The following is a 26,948-nucleotide window of genomic DNA, read 5'->3' as shown; positions in this document are numbered from 1 at the left end:
GCTTATGGCCTGTCTCTCTGGATACAAACCAAACATTCAGAATGCTAGAGCTATTGCAATAGTGGTAATTCTAATTCAACCTTTTTTCCCCTTTCACAGACAAGAAAAGTCTCTGATTCCCCACTCTTCCCACTGGACACACTTGGTATGGGGAATTAAGACTGGAAGGACCTGTGTCTCTCCACGTGTGCTCAGAATGACCTCTCTAAGCATTATTAGATGCAGAATGTGCCAGGCACAAAACCTGTTACAAAAGACAGACCGGTCAGGCGCCTGGGTGGCTCAGTTGGTTAAGTGTTTGCCTTCGGCTCAGGTCATGATCCCAGAGTCTTGGGAACCAGCCCCACACTGCATCGGGCTCCCTGCTCAGCCGGAAGCCTGCTTCTCCCTCTCCCCCTCCCCCTGCCTGTGCTCCCTCTCTCACTGTGTCTCTCTCTGTCAAGTAAATAATAAATAAAATATTATTTTAAAAAGGGTCAGGCTAGACTCTGTTTGGGGAAGATCGTATTTAAGCACACGATCTTTAGAACCCCACATACGGTTTGTGCGCATGTTTAAGAGGCACTGGGAAGCACTTCCTTCACCTTCTGTGACTTGCCGCAGACAGGACAAGGGGCTTTATACTTGATGAGCGGTGGTTGTCCGGAACTGGACACCGCACGTTCAGGTGTCTAGAGGCCTGTCGTGCTGTGGACTCAGTGGCTGGATTTATCAGACGCTAAAACCGAAATGGTCACAGGGTTAGTTGGAGGGCCCCCGGATGGAGCTGTAGAGTTGAGCTTCAGTTGAGCTTTGAGCTACTTTTTAAAGAAAAGAACTGATTTCATTGAAGTGAATTCAGGTCACGGCAGACCCACTCCTACGAGCAAAAGTTGCTTTGCCTTCTGACTCCACCGGCAGCAGAGAAGGCCAGAGGCCTGCGGCTGTGTCAGAACAAGTCATGGAGGCTGGGCACCCAAGACGACCTCTCGCCCCAGGACCTGGAGAAGTTCGGGTCACCCGCGCTGCCACCCTGCTTGGGCGCCCTGGCTTCGTGTCCCTCGCACATCCCTCCTCGCCCTTTCTCAGCCCTCCTTCAGCCACAAGCTGTTCTGTCGAGGCTGCGAGCAAGGCCGGAAACAGAGGGTCCTGGCCAGAGCATGGCCTGAAGGCCCCTCACGGTCAAGTCCTGACCCCCCCACAGTACAGCGGCGCCTCCACTACCAACTGAACGGAGGGAGCCCACACCGGCAGGTCATCAGGGAGCTGGTTGGCCAAAAGGGGTCCGTGGGGAAGGGCGTTGGGGACAGGGAGGGCCGCAGGGCCTTCTAGGCCCAGGTTCAAGCCGCTCGCTCAGGAAAGCGTTCTGAGAACCTCGGGCTCCTGTGTGCTTGGATCAGAGACCACCGGTCCCTGCCTTCCCGCACAGAACCTCAGGCCAGGCGACCCTCCCGGAGTGCGGTTCGGCCCGGAACAAAGACTGGGCGCGGGCGCCTGGGTGGCTCAGTGGGTTAAGCCGCTGCCTTCGGCTCAGGTCATGATCTCAGGGTCCTGGGATCGAGCCCCGCATAGGGCTCTCTGCTCAGCGGGGAGCCTGCTTCCTTCTCTCTCTCTCTGCCTGCCTCTCAGTGTACTTGTGATCTCTCTCTGTCAAATAAATAAATAAAATCTTTAAAAATAAAAAAAAAAAGAAAAGAAAAAAGATTGGGCGCCACGCTTGAGCGAGGCGGGCCGGTGCAGGAGCTGCGGGTGTCCAGGTGCAGAGCCGTCGGGACTCGGGCGTGCGCCGCCCCGGCTGCTCCCCGACCCCGCTGTGGCCCTCCCGTCCTTGCTCCGTCCCGGCCCGACGCAGGGCGGAGGGACCAGGCCCGGGCCTTTGCTCCCGAGCGCGGGTCTCCGGAAACCGGCCTCCAGGGACCCCCGGCGCAAGGGTGTGACCAGTGGGGAGGCTCGGGCACCGACCCCCACCCCGCCCACCCCGACGTCCTTCTCCTCCGGTGTCTGGGCCCCCCTGCGAGCCACGGAGGACGTAGAGAGATTCGCCACCGGGTTTCTCAGACGGAACCGGTGAAGGTCTGGAAGGACAGCTCGGGGGCTGGGGCTGGGAGAGGGGCCGAGGGGAGGCCGAGGGGCTGCAGAGCTGCTGGAGGGCCGTCGGGGAGGCGCGCGGCGGCGGGGCCTCCAGGAGTGGGGGGAACCGAGCCGGTGCGCGCGCACTCGGACCCTGGCGCCCGGGTGACTGCGGGCGGGGGGACCCCCTCACCTGCGGATTCGTTTACCGGTTCCCTGTCGGGGAGCGAGTGTCGAGGAGTGGACACCGGCTCGAGGACCGTTCGCTCTGCCCCTGCGAGCGGCGGGCGGCGGGCGCCGTCTCCCGGGCCGCGCGGCCCGGCTGGGAAAGTGCGGGGAGAGGCGGAGAGCAGCCCGGCGCCCGGCCGTGCGTGCGCTTCTGGGACTGGACCCTGACCCGGCCCCGCGGCTGGCGGGTGGGCGGCGCCCGGGTGGTCCCCGGAGTCCTTCGATGGTCCCCGAAGTAACCGGAGAAAAGTGGCTCGCGCTCTCCTGGAGGGGTTCAGGGGACGCACGGCCGGGCTGAGCCGAGACGGTGCAGTGAGACGCCTTCCGGCCGCGCGGCCGCGGGGAGCCGGGCTCAGCGCGACCCGCAGCGCGGGGTGTGGGGCAGGGCGCGGGCGGGGACCGAAGGGCCACCGTTCCGGCCCCTGCTAAGCCTGGGGGCCATGGGGGGCAGAGGGGGGCGTTGCAGGCTTCGCGCAGGAAACACGTGCCCTGTAGTCTGTCTTCACTACACATCTTGTTTCTTCCTTTTCTTCTTCTTTTTTTTTTTTAAATGAACAAATACGTGTTTAACTCTCTTGTCATAGATCTTAAAGGTTTGGTGAGTCCCCCCTGCTTGCTGGCACGCACCACCAGAACTCTGCTCCCCACCCCACCTCCGCCCGAGTCTCCCAGAGAACTAGAAAGGAACCTGGGGTCTAGTTTGTCAAATTCAATTCCTTCCCACCAGAGCTGGTCACGTCTTTTGTCTTAGTGAACACTCAGCCCTTCCTGAAGTCCGCCCCTAGGACCAGAGAAAGCTTAAGTGCACCTCGCCGGCCTTCAGCTGAGGTGAACTAAAGCCCAGGCTGACGTCTAGGCCTTCCTAGGTCACCTCTAGACAAAAGTTTGGTCCTCTACTCTTGCAGCAGAAAAGAGGGATACAAAAATCAAAACAAAACAAAACAAAAAAACCAGTTATTTCAATGGGGGTGTGACTTAAGCTCAAAGAAAGGAAAAAGACAAGAGGCCCAATTGCAGCCTCCAGAGGCTCAGCCAAATGGTCTTTGGCTTCCCAGGTTCTGGGAAGAGGCTGATTGTCTGGGGCAAGAGCCACTCCTCTTTGAGCAGACCCCTCTGGAGGGGGAACTGGATTTGTTTGGAATATCTTTGCCCCCTGAGGCAGGGGATAGACTGTGTGACACGAAAGTGGACTTAATGGCCGCATCCAGCAGCACCTACCTATGGGCCTTTAACTCTCACAGCTTTGTCCCAAGGGCATCACCCACGGAGGGCACAGTGCCCAGATTATCTTCCCACAGTCACTCACTCAGGAAAGAGACAACTTCGGTCAGGTACCCTGTTCTGAGGGACTGCTGTCTGTTCACAATGTCCACTTGCAGGATGGCCTTGGAGGGTCTGCCTGGCCACACCAGTTAACGCGGGAAGTACAGAGCTTGAGGCTAGAACAGTGTAAAGAGAAGGGGTGTTCAGCCCAGGAGAGAATCTTAATAGTGTATCAGTATCAGGGGCACGTGTCCAAGACGTCCACATCCATGTGCGATATGATCTCTCCCCCCACAGTGGCTTCCCTGAACTGTCCAGGTGACTCTCTGTTTTATAGCTGCCTTGATGTTAAGTATGGTAGTCACGAAATATTTCCAATCCTGAAAAATCGACAAGCGCCTTATAAGCTTTTCATTATTGAGATAGGAGCTCTCGGGCCGGTAATCAGTAATGGATAAAGCTGTAACTTAATATCAGGTTAGCTTTTGTGACTTGACCTTATCAGACAAGATTACCACTTTTTCATTAAAATGACCAATGAATAATTTATCAGAGTGTAATTTAAAGCTCCAAATATGTGTTCAGACAAATATTCCAAGAATGCAAGTAAGGTATATTTCTCAGATAAATGACAGTAGGGGCGTCGTATACACGGAAATTCTCGGTTCTCAGGTTTCCTGAAACACAGCGCGCGCGTCATCAATCATTCATTGGGGTCGGTCCTTCCGTCAACCGCAGCTCTGAGGACGCCGAAGCGAGCCCTTAGCTAATCCTTCCTGCCAAGGGGATCCTGGGGTGAGAGAGGACAACTGGACACACGTGCGGGTGCCCAGACCTAACCCCCCATGCCCCTCTCCGAGCGCGGTGCGCGCGTCCGGACGCAGACCGAAAGCTTCCCGTAAGGAAATGCAAATCGGGCATTTAGCGCAATCCAGAGTTTCCAACAGAAGAGTAGCTCCAATCGTGGCCTAATGGCTCAGGGTGGCTCTCTAAATGCCAAACAAACCCGCTCCTTAGCTGTTTAATAAATCAAAACAGCAGCAAGAAGACCAGCCTTCTCCTCCTGCCGCGCGGCCCGGAGGCTTCCCAAGTTGGGCTGCGAATCCCGGCGTGGTTCCCCGCTGCGCGCCCTGGGCAGCGCCGGGAGGCTCTCGGCCGGACTCGGTTCCCCGGGGCTTCCCAGCACCGGGGCTGTGCGGGCGGGCGGGCAGGGAGCCTGGAAACTGGGTCCGGGTGGCCAAGAGTGCGCTGCTGGGGCGCAGGCGTGCGGCGGAGGTGGGCGAGGACGCGAACCCCCTTCCACGCTTAGACCACCCCCCCCCATCTCGGTTGCTGCCCCCGGAGGACTCAGACGCCCGCGCGCAGCCGAACGCCGCGCAGCACCGGCTCGGGGCGAGGGGGGCCGGCGGCGCGCGAGAACCGCTGGGGTGCGTGGCCCCGGTCTGCGCGTGCCCAGCGTCGGGGCGCAGCTCCTCTCCTCCCCGCTCCCCTCCCACGCGCCGTCTCGCCTCTCCTCCCTCCTGCACACCCCCGCCCCCGGGGCCGCGAGGCTCCCTGCCCGCCCCGGCCGGAGAGCGCACAAAGCGGCGGGTGAGGGGCGGCTTGGCGGGCGTGCGCCGCGCAGTGAGATCACCCGCGTTATAAATATCCCCGCGGCGGCGCCGGGATCCGCTCGAGGGGCCTCTGTCCCTCCCTCCCCCTCGTCCCCGAGGCTATGTCCACCCGGGGCGGCGAGGGGGGCAGCGCCAGAGGCTCGCAGCCGCGCGGGGGCCACGGAGCCCAGAAGCAGCCCTGCAAGATGCGCTTAGACACCCGGCGGCTGGAAGAATGAGCTTGTCCTTCCTCCTCCTCCTCTTCCTCAGCCACCTCGTCCTCAGCGCCTGGGCTCGCGGGGAGAAGGACGTCGCCGCCAAAGGGCACCCCGGACCCGCTGCCACCGGTCGGAGCCCGGGAGGCGCCCGCAGCAGCCGGAGCGGCAGGGGCACGACGTCCTCCTCCTCCTCCGCCTCCTCCGCCTCCGCCTCCCCCGGCGCTTCTCCGGGCAACCGAGGCGGCGGCTCGGAGCAGAGCAGCTTCCAGTGGAGCCCCTCGGGGCGCCGGACCGGCAGCCTGTACTGCAGGGTGGGCATCGGCTTCCATCTGCAGATCTACCCGGATGGCAAAGTCAACGGCTCCCATGAAGCCAACATGTTAAGTAAGTTGCTCCCTCGCCCGGCCAAGCGCGTCCTGAGCGGGCGGCGGGGGACTCGGGCGGGACCGCGGCTGTGCCCCGGCCCGCGGGGGCACCTTCGGGAACGCGGGCTGCGGGACCGGGCGGCCCCGGGGCGGCCGGCGGCTCGGGAGCGGATGCGTCCCTGCGGCCGCGCTCGCGCGCCCCTCTCGGGGTGAGAGAAATGGCGATCCCTGCGGCGCCGGCGGCCGGGCGCTCCGGACGGGCCCCCGTTTCCCGCTTGCGGGTCCCGGAGGAGCCGCAGCCTGTGCCCGGGGAAGAAACAAGTCCTTCTGCTCGTTGGGTTTCTGTCACCTCCCGCTGCTGCTGCCGGGCCAGCATTCTTCAAGAGGCGTCGAAGTGCATCCTTCTCCTGGCCCCAAACCGACCAGTTCCTTTTCTTAGAAGAATCAGATTCCCAGGCCGCCCCTCCAGCGGCCACCAGGAAGCCCAGAGCAGTAGGCACTGCACACGCCTGCGTCCGGCTTATGCCCACGGCCCACACACCTGCGCGCTGCACACATACACCGTGGGCGCGGTGTCCCGGGGGGACCAGGCCGCCCCTGCCGGGAAGGAGACCGGCGTCCGGGAAGCTGGACGCGTTTAGAGAAAGACAGTGGTGGGCGCTGGCGGGACTGACTTCAAAGTTGCGGTTAGCAACGTTCAGTGCGTTGAGACCGTGACAGCGCCTTGTGAGGAAGGGGCCAGCCTTTGGTTCCCCAGGACGGTTAAGGAAAAGTTCTTTATTTTGGAAGAAACTCAGAGGAGGTTCAATTCCTTACAGGTGCACAGTGTGTACGTTGTGTTGTTTTTGTTTTTGTTGAAGCCAAGTTTGACATTTTCTTTCTGAGCTCTCTCTAGCTGCATCTCGTCCCTTCCCTCGTGCCTTCCGCGCGCGGGCGGTTCCGGCGCGTCACCGCTGCTCCTCGGGGTCCTCTCGCTGCCTCCAGAGCTGCGAGACTCGGGGTGTGCACGAGACGGGGGCGGTCGCTCCGAGGCTTCTCCTCGGAAGGGCCAGATCGCTCGTCCGGCAGGGGTTAACCCAACAGACAGACCCGCAGCCGGGGCCTGCGAGATGCCCAGGAGGAGCGGGAGCCTGGCCAGAAGGCTGCGCGGCGTCCGGTCCCCTGGCCGTCGAGTGTCAGCCCGGGAGCGAGCTCCCAGGTGCGCGCGACCCCACGGGCCACTGAGCTTCTCTAACCCCGGGAGGAGCGCGGGCGCCTCGGCGGGACTGGCAGTCTGGCTGCCGCCTGCCCAGCGGGGCTGGAGGTGTGCACGTCGGGGGGGGGGTGCGGGCGGGCGCGGCTCCCCCGGGGGTTGGGAGGCGGGGTGCGGGGGGTGCGGGAGACCTGGCGGTGCGCGCGTCCACACCCGCCCCTGCCCCGACTCCTGCGAGCTGAGCGGTGCGGTGTTTCCGGGGCCCTGGAGCCCCGAACCAGAGCGCGCTCTTCCGAGTGTGCCCCCGCGAGCCCCGGGGCCTCCCACGCGCTCCGTGGAGGAGGCTGTTTCTATGTTTTAAGGTTCTCCGCACCCTTATCAAACAACTCACCATCTTGGGTCATAAAGGGCAGGTGTGTTAGGGCGAAGGGGACCTTCACAAGATTCCAGGGGCAGCGAGAGTCGCCATGTACTTCAGTATTTCCACTTGTGTTTCTCATTCCCCCCCCCCCACCCAACTTCCCACTTCTGATCTTTCCACCTTTCTTTTACAGGAAAACTTTTCCTGTTTTGTTCTTGTAGTTTATCCAGGAAATCAGCACCAGCACAAGAGAACTTCTGTGTTCCCAAGGGAGGACCCAAAGTTAGCATTTAACAGGCTGCTGGTTGGGTCTGGGGTGGGGGGCGCGTCTCTAGGGTGGGTTTGGATGTACTAGTGGTCTCTGAAATCCAAACTCCTTCCCCATATACTCACCCTCCTCTCTTGGAAAAGACAGATTTTTGCAACTTAGGCCTTGCCAGAAGAGAGGTTCTAGAAAAGCACAGGAAGGAACATGAGAGCAGTTCAGCAAAGAATACATTCACCTAAAGGAGGCGTTGGCCGATATTGCTATTAACAAGGTTATTTTATTTTATTTTATTATTAGTTTTTAAAGATTTTATTTATTTGACAGACACAGATCACAAGTAGGCAGAGAGGCAAGCAGAGAGAGAGAGAGGGAAGCAGGCTCCCCGCTGAGCAGAGAGCCCGATGCCAGTCTGGATCCTGGGACTCCAGGATCAAGACCCGAGCTGAAGGCAGAGGCTTTAACACACTGAGCCACCCAGGTGCCCCAAGGTACATTTTGTTTTAAAATCCACTTTAAAAAGATACCTAGAAAGGAACAGCGATGTTCACTAAAAATCACCCAAATAAAACTTCCTTAATTTAACAGGTTCCCCCATTCATTCCTGTTTAGAATAGCCTTTCCGGTGTGGTCTGTCTTTCAGATGGCCACCTTCATTCATTCCCTCACTCATTCATGTGTGCGTCCTTAAAAGGCTGCCTACATCATTAGCCTTAATATTTTGATTACTTCTGGGGGTTGGGGGATTTTTTTAGTTTATTTTTGCCTTCCATAGATTTTTCTCACAGAGAAAACCATAACTTGAATATTTAAGTCCTGGTGGTTTTCTGCTTTGTGATGTCTGGTGTCCAATACTACTATCTGTGATTTCGCTACCACTGCTGGATGGAGAATTTATGAAATATGAAATATGTCATGTTGAGTGGGAAAGCATGTACTTTGAAAATTTAAGATAAGCCTCTGCCCCAAAGAGCTGTAAAAGAGAAACAGAAACCTGCTAATTGTGGTCATACACCTCTTTGAAAGCAACATTTGACGGTTTCCCGACAGGTACATAGAACTAAGGCATCGGTCATGGGCTGTTGTGTAGAGTACATAAGGAAACCTTTGTTGTTTAAGTCTCCCAGGAGACACAGAGCTGGGACCAGAGAGGACCACAGAGGACACACCAGAGCTTTAGCTTATGATCTCATGCGACGGTCTGTGAGTTAGCAAGGAGGAAAACTCACATTCCTTTGGTTACAGCATAATACATGCTACTTCAGGAAAGAGTCAAAACCTTGCCACCGAGCTGCCGCCTTCTTTTTTTAATCAAACTGCCTTCTAACAGGTTCTTTTAAACTCAATAATTTTCTGTAATGTTTGTCAGAAGAGATGCATATAACTATCATTTGATACTAACATGTCTGAAAACTGTGAATATTTTCTAGTTTTACCATCAGAAGTATACTCTGACCATAGATTTGGAAACACAATTTATTTAGTTAAGGCATACCACTTAATATATTGTTAGCTTCTCTTACACAGTAGTTATTCTAAGTTTTGGAGACAGAAAAATAAGCTCATTCTTCATACTCATAGTATGAAGAAATAGTAGGGAAGGATTAAGAAAGATGGACAGGACAAGGCAAATGATAAAATTCCTCTATTGAATAGAAACAAAGGTTTTGCTTTAATTTATACACTTCCAGGTTCAGCTTCAATGCTTCTGTTGACATATGTTGGGCCATTGACGAACAGGCAGTCAAGTAATTATCAATTCAGGCAGCTAAAGTTGAAGGCTATGGTTACACAAAGCCAAAGTGTTCACATAAAATATGAAAATTCCAATCATATATTCTGACTGAACTGAACCCTTGGTTTTATTAATTTTTGAAAATCTAAATTCACTATCAATTTTGGGGTCATGTAGAGTCAACCTTTTAAGTAGTCCCCCAAGCCTAGCTAAATCTATAGCTATATCTCCTGAGCAGAAAAACTCAAGTGAAAGATCTCTGTTACTAATTTAATCACTGAAAACTGCTAAGTTGGGTATTTCAAGACTCGGATTTGATAATGGCACAGCATATCTGTTGCTGTGTGAATGCAAGTAGAGAAACTTCAGTTTTGAATTATTTTCTTTGAGAATTTTCAGATGAGCTGTTGAAAGCTTCTGAATACAGATATCTGTGTCTTGTATGCCATTCACTAAAAAAGAGAAAAGGGAAGAGTTTACATGATTTTATCAGCCATCATTAATAGAGTCCTGCTGTATTAAAAAAAAATCTGGAGAGAACAAAGGTTAAAAAAATCTAGACATATATTCTCTTACTGAAATAAATTGACTTTGTAATGCATGTCTATGCTTGTAAGTAGTGGATTAGACTGTGTGGATAAGTTCTTGCCTCCTTCGATCTAGATGCCAACCCTCAAATTCCACCAAGAGAAAATAGTGTTTTTCTATTAAGCACTGCTTTTTTCTTTTGATTTTCTTACACGTTAACACCCTAAGAAAGATCACACATTGTCACTAGCACTCTAATGGGAAGTAATCACCCTGCCTGACTCCCCAAGCAGAAGGCCAGAATTGAAGGAGAGTAAAATGTGTGTCCATACGTGTGTGCACTTGGGGTATCCTGAAAAAGGAAACAGAGGTTGTGAGAAGGTCAAATTCAGCTTAGTGAACATTCATTGACTATCTGATCTATGAGATATACTTGGCCTTCCACAATTTTGCTTACGGATCCCAGCTCGGCGTCCGTAATGGGAATTGTAAATTCTCGTAAAATTTATTATTACCAGCTCTAAAAAGAGTCAGGAAACTACTGAAGTTGAGAAAAATTTAGTTTTAGAGAAATGCTTTCTGGGATTTATATATGTGTGATTTAATGTATGAGGGTTTAAAATATGATATAGAATTCTTTAGTGCCTTCCTGAGATTTGGTATAGTAAAATCAATAATTGTGTGATCTCTTGGAGGTGGGGTCAGGGAGTTGAACTGCAGAATCTGCTCCAACATTCTCACAAAAAAGATCTTGTGAAATTACTGTTGAAATTACGTTGGAAATTATGATCTTAATACCGTTCTCAATATTACATCATAATTACATCAAGATTTAGAAGATCATACCAAAGTTATCTATGTGAAAAAATAATTATTTCATCTGAACTCATCTTTATCTTTCCTTCATTCTTCATAATTTTAAATAGAATATATGCAAAAGTATATTTTAAGCTTTCAATTAAATATAATTTTTTTTTTAATTACAAAATCCAGAGGTGCCTGGGTGGCTCAGTGGGTTAAAGCCTCTGCCTTCAGCTTAGGTCATGATCTCAGGGTCCTGGAATCAAGCCACACATCGGGCTCTCTGCTCAGCAGGAAGCCTGCTTCCCTTCCTCTCTCTCTCTCTCTGCCTGCCTCTCTGCCTACTTGTGATCCCTGACTGTCAAATAAATAAATGAAATTATTTTAAAAAAATAAAAAATTATAAAATCCATTCATTCCCAGGCAATATATCATTTTTACACTGGTACTTGCAAGAAAAGAAACCAAGCAGTATATATAATAAAATAATAACCCTTTACACATATTATTTCATCTTCCCAGTGTAATTTGTTATGCTGCAAATTTTACATAGTATATACATACAGAATGTACATAAAGTGTGTTAGGAAACAAGTGATTCAAAGTGGGTTTTTCTCAAAATAGAATACATTACTTGTCAGAAGCTATAGTTTACATAGTCAAAGCTTTAAACAAATACTTACGGAGACTTTGTCTTGACCTCTGAAATGTTAGCCTGTAAATGGATACATTCAATAAGAATTCTATCACTTACTCTACCATGTATTTTTTTCATTAAAACACAGGTTTGTATTTACAAAACCAAGTAATTTTCCAAAGAATGAGTAAAAACACTAACAATGTAGAACCATAAGTAAATTGGGAGAAAACATCCAACTAACTCTCCTTTTTACCAATCCATATTGTCCCTTTTGTTTCTCTTGCTCGACACGTAGCCAATTTCTCATGTTTTGGTGTCTCATTTGTTAACACATTTAAGCAACATTCACAACATTTCCCCATCTTCCAAATATCTAAAATCCTTAAGCTGTTTTTAATATTCTGTGTGATAGAAATGCAACTTTGTATCATGTTCTATTAAAGCTTTATTAATAACATCATCACAATGCATTACATCGTATTTTGTATCTAACCTTACAAAGCATTCTGTGTGCTTCGTCACTATGTGATAAAATGGTAATGCGTCTAAATCCTTGGGTGTGCGTCAGTCAAATAATTTGTACAGCAAAACCTATCGAAGAGAGCATCTTGAAAATGTTTGGAAGAAAGTAATTAATGAGTGACAGTTTATTTAGGAGTTTCTTCTTAAAAGTGAAAGTAGTCCCCTTCAAGTAGTTTTTTGGTTGTTTTGTTTTGTTTTGTTTTCAAGAAATATCCACTAATAAAGGGTTAGTGGCAGTTTCCCGGAAGTGTTTTGCTTACTCTGGACTAAATATGCTTATAACAAAGACAATAGTTCGGCTACCCCCCCCCCCCTTGAACTTTCTGATCAAGTGTTTTTAAGAAATCAAGTTGAAGAAATAAGCAGCAATATTTGCTACAATTATAGGTACTAACTCACATTGTGCAAAAACGTGCCTAATGAAGGCATTTATATAGATGTATTTCTATATGTCATATATATGTGTATCCACAATACTGCCTTTTTGGTAAATTGACTAATTTTATATGTATTTCAAATACTGCAGGTGGAGGCTACTGTTTTTCAAAATTTCCGGTGAATTTCTCTATTCAGCAGAATATTATTGAGATATCTACTTAGTATGTGTATTTAGAATAATTTAGGTTAAAAGGTTGAGATTTTCTTCCCTTCTCCCATCCTTTCTTCGTTCCTTTCTTTCTTCCTGGGCTAGGTCCCTTCTTAACTCTAGCGAACTATAAGATTTTGTCCTCCCCTACCAATTTTTTGGCAATTTGAGGTGGGCAGTTAACAAAAAAGCACTATGCTTTTCTCAAGTTCATATAAATTATATATGAGTTTATGATAAACAGACAGGAATTCTAATTATATACAGACTATGAATTTCATCTTAAAATACTGTGTGAACTGTGGTATGTGATTCTCTTGACACAGTTGATGTGGACTTTCAATTATTATAGGAGACAGAGGAACATGGACTTGATAATGCTAACTATGAAATACTAAATATAAACAGTAATGTAATAAAATACCTCATTAAATTTTTTGCCAGAAAAACCGTTTAAAATGCAGGATGTCCCAAACCATAATGCCTTAACACTCATTGAGCCAATAATCCCAAATTATTTATAATGCTTTCAACATCTTTTTATGTGTAGTCTTTAAATGAACTACTCTCTGAATGATTGAATATGGTACATATTGATTTGTATAGTTATTATAATTTGAGGAGAGGGATTTATTTCATGTAAATAAGAAGAATTTGTCTCTGGCTTTCAGTGTTTATATCAGTCTTGGGCCAGACTTTATGAGATTTAATATTAAAAGCAGTGTATTTTCTCTGATAGAAAACAATGGATGAGAATTAGTTTGAAAAAATTTAAGATTACGATTGAGAAGATTTTATGGGTAAACACTGTTTACTAAAAGTGACCTATTTGTAAGGAAAAAAAAGAATTATTAATGAACCAGAACTAAGCTTTTGAATATTCAAAATTGCTATTTTAAGTGAACACTTGCATGCTAGACTTTTCTTTTTTAACATAATGAATATCATGGAAGATATGGATGTTAAATACTGTTTTTTTTTTTAAATCACAGCTATAAAGAATGAAAAGAATCTATGTAGAAATTTAATTCTACTCAATGATATATAGAGGAGTGTGTGTTTTATTTTGGGATTTCTGTCATCCTAGGTATTTTGGAAATATTTGCTGTGTCTCAGGGGATTGTAGGAATACGAGGAGTTTTCAGCAACAAATTTTTAGCGATGTCAAAAAAAGGAAAACTCCACGCAAGTGTAAGTAGAACCACTTTATACTTGTTAAAGGTGTTACGGAGTTTCTACATTTGTAGAATGGAACAGAGTAATTTCCCACATTGGTAGAGGAACAATTTGCTCAGAGGACATAATGTTTTTATTTTTTAAATTATATGTACATTTAACCAAGATGTTCTTATAAGTAATCATTTTTATATTTTAGTCACTTGAAAAGATAATACAGAGTTCACAAAAAATTTTTCAGGATGAATGTATTTCAAAATAGCACCACTCTCAAAGTGATCGCTACTATTTATTTCTTAAAATTTGTCCAACTGAAGAGAAATATTATGGAAGTGATAATATTATATAACAACTAAAATGTACATATTTGTGGTGATTGTGTGTGCATATTTACTAGATCAGGCTCTTATTCACTTTTATAAGCTATTCATGATGTCAGAAATTAGGTCTAAGTAATATAACATATTTTCACATCATTAAGTGTGGAGAGGAATCAATAATGAGACGATTTTGATCATGCTTAGAGAAATTCAATTTCTCCATTTGAGGACTGTCATTTTGTAATTTTGTTGCATCAAAAACAATAGTTAAAATTATGAAGACTAATTTTGCACTGAAAAAGTTTCTCAAGCCACCTATATATTTTGTAAGCAATTTATAAATTATAGATTTCTATGTTTTTTTTTCTGAAAATACTCACTATTTGGGAAGCATTAAAACATTGTAAAGATAATAACATATGTCTAGCTTGGTTTTTCTACTCACAGATTTGATTTACTTTTTTTAGTCCCTATGTACAGCACTTAAAAGTGATTTATGCTTTTTCTGTAGTGTACTAAGATTTGTCACATTATATAATTTTTATAAAGCAATTATTATTTAATGTTAGTCCTTTACTTCTTATTCTCTCTAATTTTTACTAAATGAATTGGAGAAATATTGCTTTTCTAGTTTTTGAAGTAGGTAGAAACTTTTATTTAAGAATGTAATCAATTGAAACTTGTGATTTATCATTTTTACTTACAGATCTTTAAAAAATTCATTGAGAGTTTCATTTGTTTCAATGTGTAAAAATTTCAATTTTCCTTTTTCTAAAGGTGACTTGTTAATACAAGGGGGTAGCAGAATTCAAGCGATCTCTATACTTATTTGAAGATTAAATGAGATAATATATTTAAAACTTTTAAACAGCATTTGGTACATTGTAAGTGCTCAGTAAATACTAATATTATACAGTAATCTAAATATACTAGATACTGAATGATTGAGATAAACAAAAACCCTTGCTAACCTCTTTAATCACTGATTATAAGAATTATAAAAAGATTTACCTACTTCCTCTTGTGCGGTGAGAAAGCTGTAATACAGTTTTCACAAAGTAATCGGTCTTTGATTATTTATTTACAGGGGCAAAGTTCTGCATCAGTGTGCACAAGCAGGGCATGCCGTTTTATTAAAAAAATTTGATTTTTAAAAATCCACATGCAGAATATTGAACACAGTGATCAGACTCGTCTGAACACAGGAATTTCCCCCAGTCTACTTTAAGGTTGTAAATAATTGGAACACTTTCAGAATCTAAACATCTTAATAAAGTGCAGGGCGTGTAAAGAAACTTTCTCATACTGGTTTGTTTTGGGTGAGCATCTTAACTTTTAAATTGTTCAATTTATGCTCTAGTACATGCAAAAAATAGCTAAACTTGGGCCAGCTTAAGGATAATTGCCACGGAACTCAAAGTACTACAAATGGGTGCCAGTTAGAAAGGTCACGCCGAAAGGTGAGGTTACATGATTCCCCTGTCAAATGCGAGTAACCAATTTCCAGAAATATGACCCAAATGCCTGAGGACGGCTGGCTGAAATAATGCAGATAATGCAAAAACAGCATCTGTTATTCTTTCTCATCTTGGCAGGCTCAAGTTATTTCATGAAATAATGACTTTTAAACAGTACAAAGCAAGTCTTGCTCCTGTCACTCACCGAAGCTCTTTGATATAAAAGTCATTCTGATGACTTTGAGGGGAGCTGTAGATGAAAAACTAAGCCCTACGATTATGTGGATTCTTTTTAAATCAATGGTCCAAGCCCACTTTCTCTTATCTGAGCTCTTATTGGCACTTTTTCTTTAGGTGGAAAACTAATTAAATTATAAAGTGATTTATTTTTAAGGAAGTTGAATTCAGAAATAGTATTAATCTTAGCAATTATCAGTTTTATGCCCAGATGGTTTCTTTCCTGTTTTCTTCTAGTTAAACACATTGAAAAATTGTTCTTGTAACTTTAGATATAATTATTTGATTTAGTTTTGATTTGCACAAAATTGCATTGTCACAGAAAAAGTTAAAAACCTTTACATTTTAAGATTAAATGTGTAATTTGTGAGCTGCTCTAAATTAATAACTGCCCAGAGACATTTAAAGAGAAACTTATAATTATTTTGCTATGTATATATGCATATATGTGAAAATCATGTTGCACACCTTAAACTTACATAATATTATATGTCAATCATATCTCAACAAAACCGGAAAAAATTTAAAATTAATAGAGTACTTTCAGGGTTTTATCTATAAAGTAAATGTGAACCAAAAATGTAAAACATTCATATAATTCTGGAGAAAGTGATTCCCATATTGTATTGAGACATATTCATGAATAATTATAGATTTTCAACTTATTTTTTACAGTAACAATTAGAATATTGAGAATGAGTTGCAGGCACAGACAATGTATTTGCACAGTTCTTTAAAAACTCTTTCACTCACATTGTCTCATTACATGATTTGGGGAGGAAGCAGTCTTAGAGATGTTAAATCTTTTCCCAAGTTAACACGTGGTTGAACCAGAATCATCCTTCTAAAACTCTCTTTTTCTATAAATGCTATAATGCTTTGTAGGTAAAAGCTAGTTGAAAGAAGATGCTGAGTTTTGTTTGGAAACAATTTCATTGTTTTCCCCATATTGTTTTATAGGAATAATAATATTTTCATATTACATGACAAAGAATAAATATCATGGTGCATCCTTACAATATTTTGCTTGTGTTTTGCACCCCCTTCCCCAATTCTGTTTGGATTCTTTTCCCCATCTATTTCTGTGTCTCTAGTACTCAACTTAAAGTCTAGAGAAGCAGGGCGGGGGGCGCCTGGGTGGCTCAGTGGGTTAAGCCACTGCCTTCAGCTCAGGTCATGATCTCAGGGTCCTGGGATCGAGCCCCGCATCGGGCTCTCTGCTCAGCAGGGAGCCTGCTTCCTCCTCTCTCTGCCTGCCTCTCTGCCTACTTGTGATCTCTGTCTGTCAGATAAATAAATAAAATCTTTAAAAGAAGAAGAAGAAGAAGAAGAAGCAGAGGGGATGTGGTCCTCGCAGAACTTACCACAGAATTTCACACCTGCTGGTCACTCAGTGTGATGCTGTGTTGCATAGGGGACGCCTCTCAAGATGAATTTTCAAAGCAGGAGCGAGCTCTGCTTTGTTCAGAATTTTTCATTTAGAAAATGCTTCCGTATCAGCGACACAAAGATGGCAGACAGGAAAAAGAGCCCGGAATGGGTCACACTGCGGCAACATTTGTGCTGATGTTTTTCTCTCTCTCTCTCTCTTTCTTTCTTTCTTTCTTAAGATTTTATTTATTTATTTGACAGAGATGACAAGTAGGCAGAGCGAGGAGGAAGCGGGCTCCCTGCTGAGCAGAGGGCCCAATGTGGGCTCGATCCCAGGACCCTGAGATCATGACCTGAGCCGAAGGCAGAGGCTTTAACCCACTGAGCCACCCAGGCGCCCCTGTGCTGATGTTTTTCTTGTGCTAAGTTTGTTAATTCGGTAGAGAAATTTTCTCTTGGCGCCAAGTATGCAGGTGAACGAGTGCACGTAGACGTGCACACGGAGATGACTGAAGTTCAGACAACATTTCACTAGAATGTTCCAGCACGAGTGCAGCCCGCTTCCTACTGTGCAGGTGTTCTCAGCGTTCCGTGCAAGGATGAAGGCGTCTGGTCTTCCCCTTGTCAAGGTGTGCTGGGAATCACTGCGGTGGGAGCCGATGTCTGCCTCCCAAGAGCCGAGAGGGTTAGTCAGACGGAGCCTTCGCTGGGACTCCACTCGCCTCCTCAAGTCATCCCAGGCGGAGGTACTTGTGGAAACGAGCTCGCTTCTCTTGCTGTCTCTGTCTCTCTGCCTGCTTTCTGTTCCTGTTCCTTCCTCACTCTGTTCCTGCTCTCTCCTCAGCTTCCTTATCTCTGTCGAAATCCCCCCAGAGAGCCCTTCTGGGTTTGTCTGAGGTGGGTCCAGATGGAGGAGTGAGAGACCCTGAGTGCGGGGGTTACCGACACACTTAGATTGTGTCATTCTAGTTAAATTATCTAATTTTATCTAATCTTTTCCTTCCTTGGTTTTATCAGCTGTAAACAGAGGAAAACTAAAGTAACCATCTATTGTGATAGTTGAGCAGTTTAAATGAGATAATACATATGAAAGATCTAGAATAGCGCCTGGGGTGGGGGGGGGGGGGATAAATTCAGCATTTATTTTTTAAAGACGTTTTACAATTTAAGAGTGAGAGAGAATGCGGGTACACTAGCAGGGGAAGGGGGGAGAGTTAGAGGGAGAAGCAGACTCTGTGTTGAGCAGGGACGCCCAAGCAGGCTCCATCCCAGGACCCTGGGATCATGACCTGAGCCAAAGGCAGAGGCTTAACCGACAGAGCCACTCAGGTGCCCCGTGTCCACCATTTAATTTAAGAAAGAATCTCCTTAATTTGCTCGGGGGCAGCTGTGTGATGATCCTGTCTCCTCTCTCAGGAGAAGACTTCCTGATTTCGGGGTCAGGCAGCTGTGACCCTTCAGATATTTAGACCAGCCTCAATCCTATTTATCACTGATGCTTTTTTCCTTTAGGTCCAGATTTTTTGTGTCCACAGGAGCCCCTTATCTCCAGAGTTTCCCTTTTTTCAAAGAACTTAATTTGAAAACAAAATTCTCAGGCTCAAGCTCTTAAGAGACAAGGATTTCTTACGATCATAATCTCATAATTCTTTTAGAGCCCTGTTGCATCTTGTTTTTTACCTAAAGAAAACGGAAATTCTGGAAAAGATGGTTATCATGGTTTTTTTTTCAGCCTTTTCATAAAATATGCAAGATAGTATGTTGTCTATTGGAGAAAAAACATTTTGGCTTATTTTAAAGGTCCAGAGAGAAGCATGTGGTAGAATTATTTTTGTTTCTCAGGGTTTTAGGGGATCATGTTTGGAAGGAAAGCTAATTGCAGAGTTTACGAAACAGGCATGGAATGTGTGCTTGATCAGCCCTGAGCAAAGACTAGAGCGTCTTCCTTTCCTGGTTGTGGAGGAGCCAGCTGGCTGGCCCCGAGGGGAGTGCGGAGCGGACTTCCTGCGCTGGGGGCAGCGCGAGGAGGAGTCAGCAGCCCCGAGAGCTCGGCGTGTTTACTGAAAGGGGGAATGGAGGCTTGAGCAATAGTTACCATCATCATAAAAAAAATAACCTATTAAGCACTCCACTCTCCCCGTCCAGACCTTGAGCTCTCCAAAGGCATTGGACTAGAAACTCCCCTTGCCCTCTAAGGGCTTTCAACTTACACAGTAAAACTAAATGTCCATTAGTTCAGGCTCAAAAATGGGCTCAGGGCTCGGCCTTTGCAGTAAATGCCAGTTTTCCTTCAAATTCACACTATGTGAAACTAGCGAGAGAGCCTGTTTTCCTGAGGAAATCCGGGTGGGATGAGTGGACGTGAAGCTCCAGAGTTCCACGTCAGCCCAAAGCTGGAGACGGTGCTCTGTTTCGCCAGTGGTGTGGAGAATGGCATCGTTTCTCATCAGTATTTGAACACGGAGCAACTTCCAGATAGGTAGGACTAGACGGAAGACTAGGAGATGCACTTGGGTTTGTGTGGTGTGAAGGAGCTGAGCTGAGGCGCCGGGAGATGCGAGCTGGAAGTCACAGGGGCCTAACCCCGCGCTTGGTAAACACGGGGCTCCACAGAATTGCTTTCTTTCCTTCTCGGACCAGAGAATTAGAGCATAGCATCCTGCTTGTCTTGGGATTACTGTGAGGGAGAAACAGGAGATGTACGTTCCCCGGCACGGAGGAGCCCTCAGTAGGCCAGCCGTTGGAGTTATTAAGAGCATCAGAGAGAAAATTCTTACCTCCCCTGCGTCACGTAACACGGGATGCTGGTTAATGACGTAATTCCAGGGTCTCACCTTACACTTACTAAAACATGACCTCTGCAGATAGGGCCTGGGGAATCTGCATTTTGAACTGGCTCCCGGAATAATTTTAGGTTAATTCGTAAAATTGGGAGGGGGAGAAATCCGGTGGTCATTTTTCTTCATTACATTATGTCAGGTTGGTTTATTAATATTTTTGGTTTAGTTTTTATTTATTTATTTGACAGAGAGATCACAAGTAGGCAGAAAGGCAGGTGGTTGGTGGCGGGGAAGCAGGCTCCCTGCTGAGCAGAGAGCCCGGTGCGGGGCTCCATCCCAGGACCCTAAGACCATGACCTGAGCCAAAGGCAGATGCTTAACGACTGAGCCACCCAGGCACCCCACATTGGTTTATTATTAAATCCCACTTATATATTCCCTTGGTCACTCAGGATGAAGGACAGAGATATAGAATGGACAGATGATCAGTGCCAAGCAGGAAGCAGGCTATGCCCTGGAGATAGCATAGTGTGGCTGCAACTGAACTCTGGGAAACCTTTGTAGTCAAGAGGAAAACGTGGCTCTTTGGGGTAATACCGCCCTGTGCTGGGGTACTCTGCGTGGAAGCAGTTGGAACAAGGTCTGCCTTTTAGCCTTTAATCACCACCAAAGGTGGAGCGCCTTTGGTCAGGGAACATTCAGCACAACCACACAAGACAGCCTAGGCTAAGGGCACCTGGCCGGGGCAGCCCCATCAGTGGGAACAGGGGTGGGACCTGAGAAGCACTAACAGGAGACAGGGAACCCGACGCAGGGATGCAAGCAGTAAGGGAACTCTGCTTAAAGTACAGTTTGGTTTATAATCGTTTTATCACAGTCTGTAATAATGTCTTAATTATTTCATAATATGAATTGGCTGTAGCCCACAATAACATTCTAATTATTTGTATTTGGTTAATTATTCCTTCACAAGGTTTTTCAAAAGAGGGAGACAAATCAAAGAAAACAAAGCAAAATAAAGAACTAAAATTGAGGGGCACCTGGGGGGCTCAGTGGGTTAAAGCCTCTGCTTTCGGCTCAGGTCATGATCTCAGGGTCCTGGGATCGAGTCCCGCATGGGGCTCTCTGCTCAGCGGAGAGCCTGTTTCCCCCCACCCACAACCCCCGCCGTCTGCCTCTCTGCCTGTGATCTCTGTCTATCAAATAAATAAATACAACCTTAAAAAAAAAAAAGAACTAAAATTGATTAAATACCCCACAAACTGCAAGGATCATCCTGGCATAGGTCCAGAGTCACTCTTGCCCTCCCTTTCTGCGTGCTACATGCGTGTTTCTGCGGCATGAAGTGAGAACAGCCGCTTGTTTCCCGCGACGTCCCTATCATACACACCAGGGGATTTACGAAGGAACGAAACTATGTTAAGAGGTTTTAGAAAGCTTTTAAAAAATAATGTTTCAGAAAGAATTTTCTGTTTGGCTTACTTGACCCTCAGATTTCAATTAAGCAGAATTAGTCTTTTCTAAAATATCCAGTTAATCAAAGTTTTACTTTCTTTGAACTGAATTTGACCTTTCTTCTAAACATCCATTGTGTGTTCTCACTGTGGGAAGAGATGAGTAGAAACAAGGCACAGAGTCCTTCTAATCCAAAATTTCTTGTTTTCCTTAATGGCACTCTTTCTCTCCCTCTGAAGAATTAGGCTATACAAGCAAAAAATAGCTTCATTTGTTCAAGTTTCATTTGTTTTGTCCATTAGGACTATATTAAATTGCATCAGGACTGTACCAAGTTACATAAAAATTTAGCCGAACATTTCATTTTAATTTTACAATTATGATTTGTTGAATGTAACGTGTTTTTACACTTGCAAGATCAGGGGAGAAATTAAGGAGAAAAACACATAATTTAATTCAACAAAGAGCGTGGACAGGACCGTGTCTGTTTGGTTTTTCATTGGAAAAGCGGCAACTAGCAGAGTGCCTGACAAGTGATACATAGTCCGGAAGCATCTTTTGAGGAGACCCGTAAAAATGAATTTTTTCAAAGATATGGGTACTTGAGGACCATTTTAGTGTTCGGTTTTGCGATGGCCGATGGGGCTAGCCCAGTGCGGCCACGCGGGCCCGAGTCCAGTGGCTTCCCTGAAATCCCATCCCCTCTGTGCTTCACACCCGCTCTAGAGAAAACGTCTTTCTGGCAACTTCACTTTATCTAGGAAAATAATGTAGTTCTATTGTTGAAAAAATATGTGTTTTGCCAAAGGACTTCTTATAATTCAAAGGAGATTTAAAAAATTAAAAACCACCTGGTTTTTAATTTAACTTACCATCCGAAACTGTGTGATGGTAAACGCATACGTATATTTGAACACCTGTAGCTAAGACCCGTATTGCTTACTGAGTCGCTGCCATATAAACGGTTCGTGCGTGACACGAGGGACAGAAGTTAGGGTTAGGGCCACCGTCATTTCTGAACAAAGCCAGGAGTCGTGCTCCTCAAGAAGAAACTAGATCTCCTGATGAAAAAATTCACTGATGCGTTTGTTTCAGATGGTTCTGTTCCATCGCAGCTGGAAGACTTTTTCAGACAAAACACGAATTTGGAAGTCCATGGAGAAAGCCAAAACAGTCTGACTGCCTTCTCTCCTGCTCCCATGTGGGGGCCGGAACGGCTGTGGGGCTTCCCACAGTGTGCGGGTCCTCGGGTTCTGGGCACCTCTGCCTCTGGTGACAGTCAGTGACCCTTGGAAAATCTAGAGCCCAAAGAGCCTTCTGTCCTCTTAAGAGCTGAGGAACATGAATCCTAAGGAGGGAAAGAAGGCTTTAGACAGAGTAATTGGAGCGGGTGGAATTGGGGGGCTTCCACCCATATGAAGGCTCTAAGATGGGATTGTTGTAAGTTTAATTCAGTGCGGGGTGTGTGTGTGTGTGTGTCGCCAAAGGAAAGGTTAAATACTGCAGTACACTTAAAAAAAAAGTCAACATTGGACAAAGCAATCACTGCTATCCTTTTTCAGGAAAATGGATTTTTGTCAAACATGAGGAAAGTCAGGTCAAGGTATAATGTATATATTTTTTAAAATGTTTTCAAGCACATTTGAAGAAAAAAATATGAGGCAGGCTAAATATACCCGCTACTCTCTTTGACGAAGCCCCGTATGCCTTTCTAAAATGCGTATCCTTCTATGCAGCCCAAAGCATTACAGATGGCTAGAGCTTTTATTTTAAAATAAAACCTTAGGATTATCAAATGAAATGTGACAGCAGTTATGCCCTTTTAAAAGCCAAGCTATTAAACAAAAACTACATTGACTTGTAAGAAAGTCTTTTTAATAAAAAAAATAGGAACAGCAAGTGCGTCCTGTTGTACAGAGACGTCCGCACAGTGCCCTTGGCCTAGACGTAGGCCGGTAGGACGTCAGGATGCGAGCAATGCCATAGGTGGTGGTTCTTGAAAACACCCACGTCCAGCGCCTGTAGCTTCCTGGCCTTCAAATAAAGAGCCTTATTGACTGAACTATGCTTGAATGTAAATAACTTGGGCAAGCTGTCATCCAGAACGTCGGTGTGCTGCTGGAAGCTGTTGGAAGCACCCTGAAACCTGTCTTCCAATATCGTCAGTACTTTGCACAAGCCAAAAAATTCATGTGACCACCAAGAGTAGATCTACGGAGGCTGCCTTGCCGTGTTCTGACTTTCGATGCTGCGAGAAGAGCACGGCATTATTTGAAAAAGCAAGAAAAAAAAAAAGAAAAGAGCTCTTAATTCCAGTATAGTACTTCTTGGTCTGGTATAAAAAGGATATCTCATATATATTTTGTGTTTTTCTCTACAGGCATCAGCATGTTTGGTGCTCACAAACCCAGGAACTCTAGATAATGGGGCTCCCCGCCACTGTGAAACCTGGTGGTCTGGTCTAGGATAGGAATCCTTATTCTTTGGGACTTTGGGCCTCTTTTGCATTTGAGGAAAGCCACCCATCTTTTCCCTAGAAAAATATTTTGGTGCTCCCAATAGCCCTATGGATAAGGATTGTGGATAAGGAGCCTAAAGCTTGCCCTCGACGGGCAACAGTGACATTTGATTGCAGATCTGTCTGTGTTCATGCTTTTGCCCTGTATATTTTCCTTTAATTCCTCAACAGAATCTTCTGTTGGCAGTGAATTGTTCAAGTGAAAATCTCAAAGTAATTTAAAAACAGTAACAGAATTTAAATATATTAAGAGTTCCTGTCATTTTTATAAATATTCGTATTATTTCACTAAGTCCACAGTAAACAGAAAACCATCAGCAGGACAGGCAAGGCATAGGACGCGTCTTCAGAGCTCTCCCTGGCCACTGTGTCAGCCTGACCTCTTCTCCTAGCACACATCCTGTGGGATCACTACCTCCACCACATTACTACGCTACTACCTGTGGAAGTTGCTACCTACCGTAGTGTCTTGCTGACCTGTGGACACACTGTTTCCCCTCTGAGAACTCTTTCTCATGTCGCCTGCATTACTAATATCTTGTTGTGCTTGAAGACTCAGCTCAAATGTCATCTTTTCTTTTCTTTTTTTTTTAAGATTTTATTTATTTATTTGACAGACAGAGATCACAAGTAGGCAGAGAGGCAGGCAGAGAGAGAGAGAGAAGCAGGCTCCCCGCTGAGCAGAGAGCCTGATGCGGGGCTTGATCCCAGGACCTTGAGATCATGACCTGAGCCGGAGGCAGAGGCTCTAACCCACGGAGCCACCCAGGCGCCCCTCACCTGTCATCTTTTCTAGGAAGACTTCTCTGCCCTGTGCCCGGCCACCTCCAGCCTCCTGCATCCTTTCCTCTTGTACCCTCTGCAAACCGTGATCATTAAGTCCCGCTATCAACCTCACCATGATGGACACTCACTTGTCTGCTTTTCCCACTATTCTGGGAACATTTCAAGGGCAGACAGTGTGCGTGTGTGTGTCAGTGTGTGTCAGAGTCTGCAGAGGGAGAGAGAGATCTGGATGAAGTATTGCTAATGACTCCAAAAGTAATTTTTTCTTCTTGGCATCGAATATTCTCTCCTGTATCACTGTGTGAAGATATATTTTTTCCTGAAGAACTCTAACACATGCAATATTAATAGGGCCATATGCTACCCCTCTGTCGGCACCATGAATCACACTGATAACATTGAAAAATGTATCCTTGTTTCAAAGGAATAATATGACCCCATTTCTCTGAACATGAATTCATGTTTTACCAGGCAATTGTTCCTTAGTAATTCAGTTCTGTTTATTTTCTTAATGGCTTAAGAGGGGGGAAAATAACTTAAAATTTCAAAAGTTAATTTTTTCACTGCCAGTCTCAAAGTAGTTTAAAAACCGGAACAGAGTTTCAATATACTAAGAGTTCCTGTTATCCTTTTTATATGCATTGATATTATTTCCCCAAGAACATAGTAAACTGGAATCAGCATTACAAAGATGAATCAAGTAGGGAGGTAGACATGAAACGTAGTAGTCTGAAGCAACCTTTAAAAAGAAGCGATGGGTCTTTACAAGAAAGGAGGCAGGAGGAGGCCTTCCCTCCGGAATTCTCGGTTTTCTTCACAGCGTGAGGCCTCGTTTTCTTGCGTGCTGAAAATAGTATTACTGCTTAAGTTTCTTCTTTTCTCCCCCTAGGCCAAATTTACAGACGACTGCAAGTTCAGGGAGCGATTTCAGGAGAACAGCTACAACACCTACGCGTCGGCGATCCACAGAACTGAGCCTGCGGGCCGCGAGTGGTACGTGGCCCTCAACAAGAGAGGGAAGGCCAAGCGGGGCTGCAGCCCCAGGGTCAAACCCCAGCACGTCTCCACTCACTTCCTGCCCAGGTTCAAGCAGCTAGAGCAGCCAGAACTTTCTTTCACGGTCACCGTTCCTGAGAAGAAAAAGCCACCCAGTCCTGTCAAGCCAAAGGTGCCCGTGTCTGCCCCTCGGAAGAGTCCCAACACCGTGAAATACAGACTCAAGTTCCGCTTCGGGTAACCTTCATCTTGGCCTTGGAGAAACCAGGCCTTTCCTCGACGCTTCCAGGGCTGTGCTGATGACCTGAGAAAGAAGAGTATTGGGTCCAGCTCCAGCTCTGCTGCACTGTCTCCAAGTCAGGTCACGGGTTTCAGTGCCACCGAAACAAAGATGTTTTCTGAGAGGAGCTGAGCCGGAATTCTTCGTCCTAAGTGGGGAGCCCACGGCTTCAGTGCCCAAGACGGGAAAGCCTTCTGCTCTGTGCTTGGTGGTACCCAGTATGTTCTGGAAGCTCAAGAGCGCGGACTTCATACTCTCCTGACTTTTACAGATCAGCCTGAAAGAACACACATGATACATTTTTATTTTTGGTTTCCAAAGAATATTTTGATGCAGATGAAATATTTTTATTAACTTTTGTTTTTGTTTTTTGGGTTTTTTTTTTTAAAAGTACCTCTGCATTGAGCATATTTTCTTACTTTTTTATTTTAATTAATATGGCATAACCATTTGAATGCAGTTTATGAATATAAATGTGTTTATAGCCCATTTGTAACATGTGGATTTTTTCATTTTTCTTAGTTCATTGCACTTTTAATTTTTATTATTATTATTATTATTTTTACCATACCTCAGATAATGTAAGTTTAGTTCTTCGTCTTAAAATGCTTCAGTTCTCTTCAACGGCACCAAAGATTCAACTTAGATCTGTGTGTGTGCATGTGTGTGTGTGTGTGCGTGTGTGTAAATTCGTGGCAGTATGTGGCATCCTGCCCTTTACGTGGCTGGGCTATCGTGGGCCGGGACTAAGGAGAAAATATAAGGATTTTTGGATGGAGTTATAAGTTGGAGATAAGGAAGAGAATTCAAGGCCCGGGTACACTACGTTTGCAGGATTTACGAGGATCTCATTCTGCCTTCATTTCTCTTTCTATCTACCCCTCCTGCCCTGATTCTTGAACAGCTGGAGGAATACATTTTATTCTGTCCACCAAGCACACACCATGAAACCAGAGCGCTTTAAAATACCTCTTGTATGACCCTCTGCTATCGCCACTGTACAGAGCCACAGGGAGCAGCCCACTTAGCAGAAGAACATGGAGACCAGAGGAGATGAATCGTGTAACAGTCATGCACATCGAGTGCCGTTGTCAAAAATATTCTTATTACTCAGCCTAACGCCCTTTGAGTTTGCTCTCCTGAAGGTAACCATTCCAGTGAATAGATGGCCCTCTAGAATAGATACTTTCTGATGTAGGTTTTTAGAAAGCTGGCCATGCCCTGTGG

General features: G+C 45.8%; 1 protein-coding gene across 2 annotated transcripts; it reads left to right on the top strand.

Moving 5' to 3' along the window:
* The first annotated feature begins 4,910 nt into the window (after nt 1-4,910).
* On the top strand, nt 4,911-26,196 carry FGF5 (fibroblast growth factor 5). 2 transcript variants are annotated; one of them, XM_082726515.1, is made up of 3 exons: nt 4,911-5,734; nt 13,433-13,536; nt 25,335-26,196. In XM_082726515.1, the coding sequence occupies exons 1-3, from the start codon at nt 5,368-5,370 to the stop codon at nt 25,680-25,682; spliced, it is 819 nt and encodes a 272-aa protein (XP_082582641.1). In that variant the 5' UTR covers nt 4,911-5,367; the 3' UTR covers nt 25,683-26,196. The 2 variants fall into 2 exon arrangements, with proteins under 2 accessions (XP_082582641.1, XP_082582642.1); XM_082726516.1 differs by lacking the exon at nt 13,433-13,536 and having other exon boundaries at nt 25,335-25,545.
* The last annotated feature ends 752 nt before the right edge of the window (nt 26,197-26,948 follow it).

This window comes from Mustela nivalis (assembly GCF_964662115.1).
Source record: "Mustela nivalis genome assembly, chromosome: 4".
Classification (NCBI taxonomy): Eukaryota; Metazoa; Chordata; class Mammalia; order Carnivora; family Mustelidae; genus Mustela; species Mustela nivalis.
The sequence above is the reverse complement of the archived record's forward strand: the minus strand, read 5'-3'. Positions and strand labels throughout refer to the sequence as shown.

Bases quoted from the DNA above. Each gene is read 5' to 3' on its own strand.
- FGF5 (XM_082726515.1), top strand. From the start codon at position 5,368: ATGAGCTTGTCCTTCCTCCTCCTCCTCTTCCTCAGCCACCTCGTCCTC. The intron at 5,735-13,432 runs GTAAGTTGCTCC...CTGTCATCCTAG, and splicing joins CCATGAAGCCAACATGTTAA to GTATTTTGGAAATATTTGCT. The intron at 13,537-25,334 runs GTAAGTAGAACC...TTCTCCCCCTAG, and splicing joins AAGGAAAACTCCACGCAAGT to GCCAAATTTACAGACGACTG.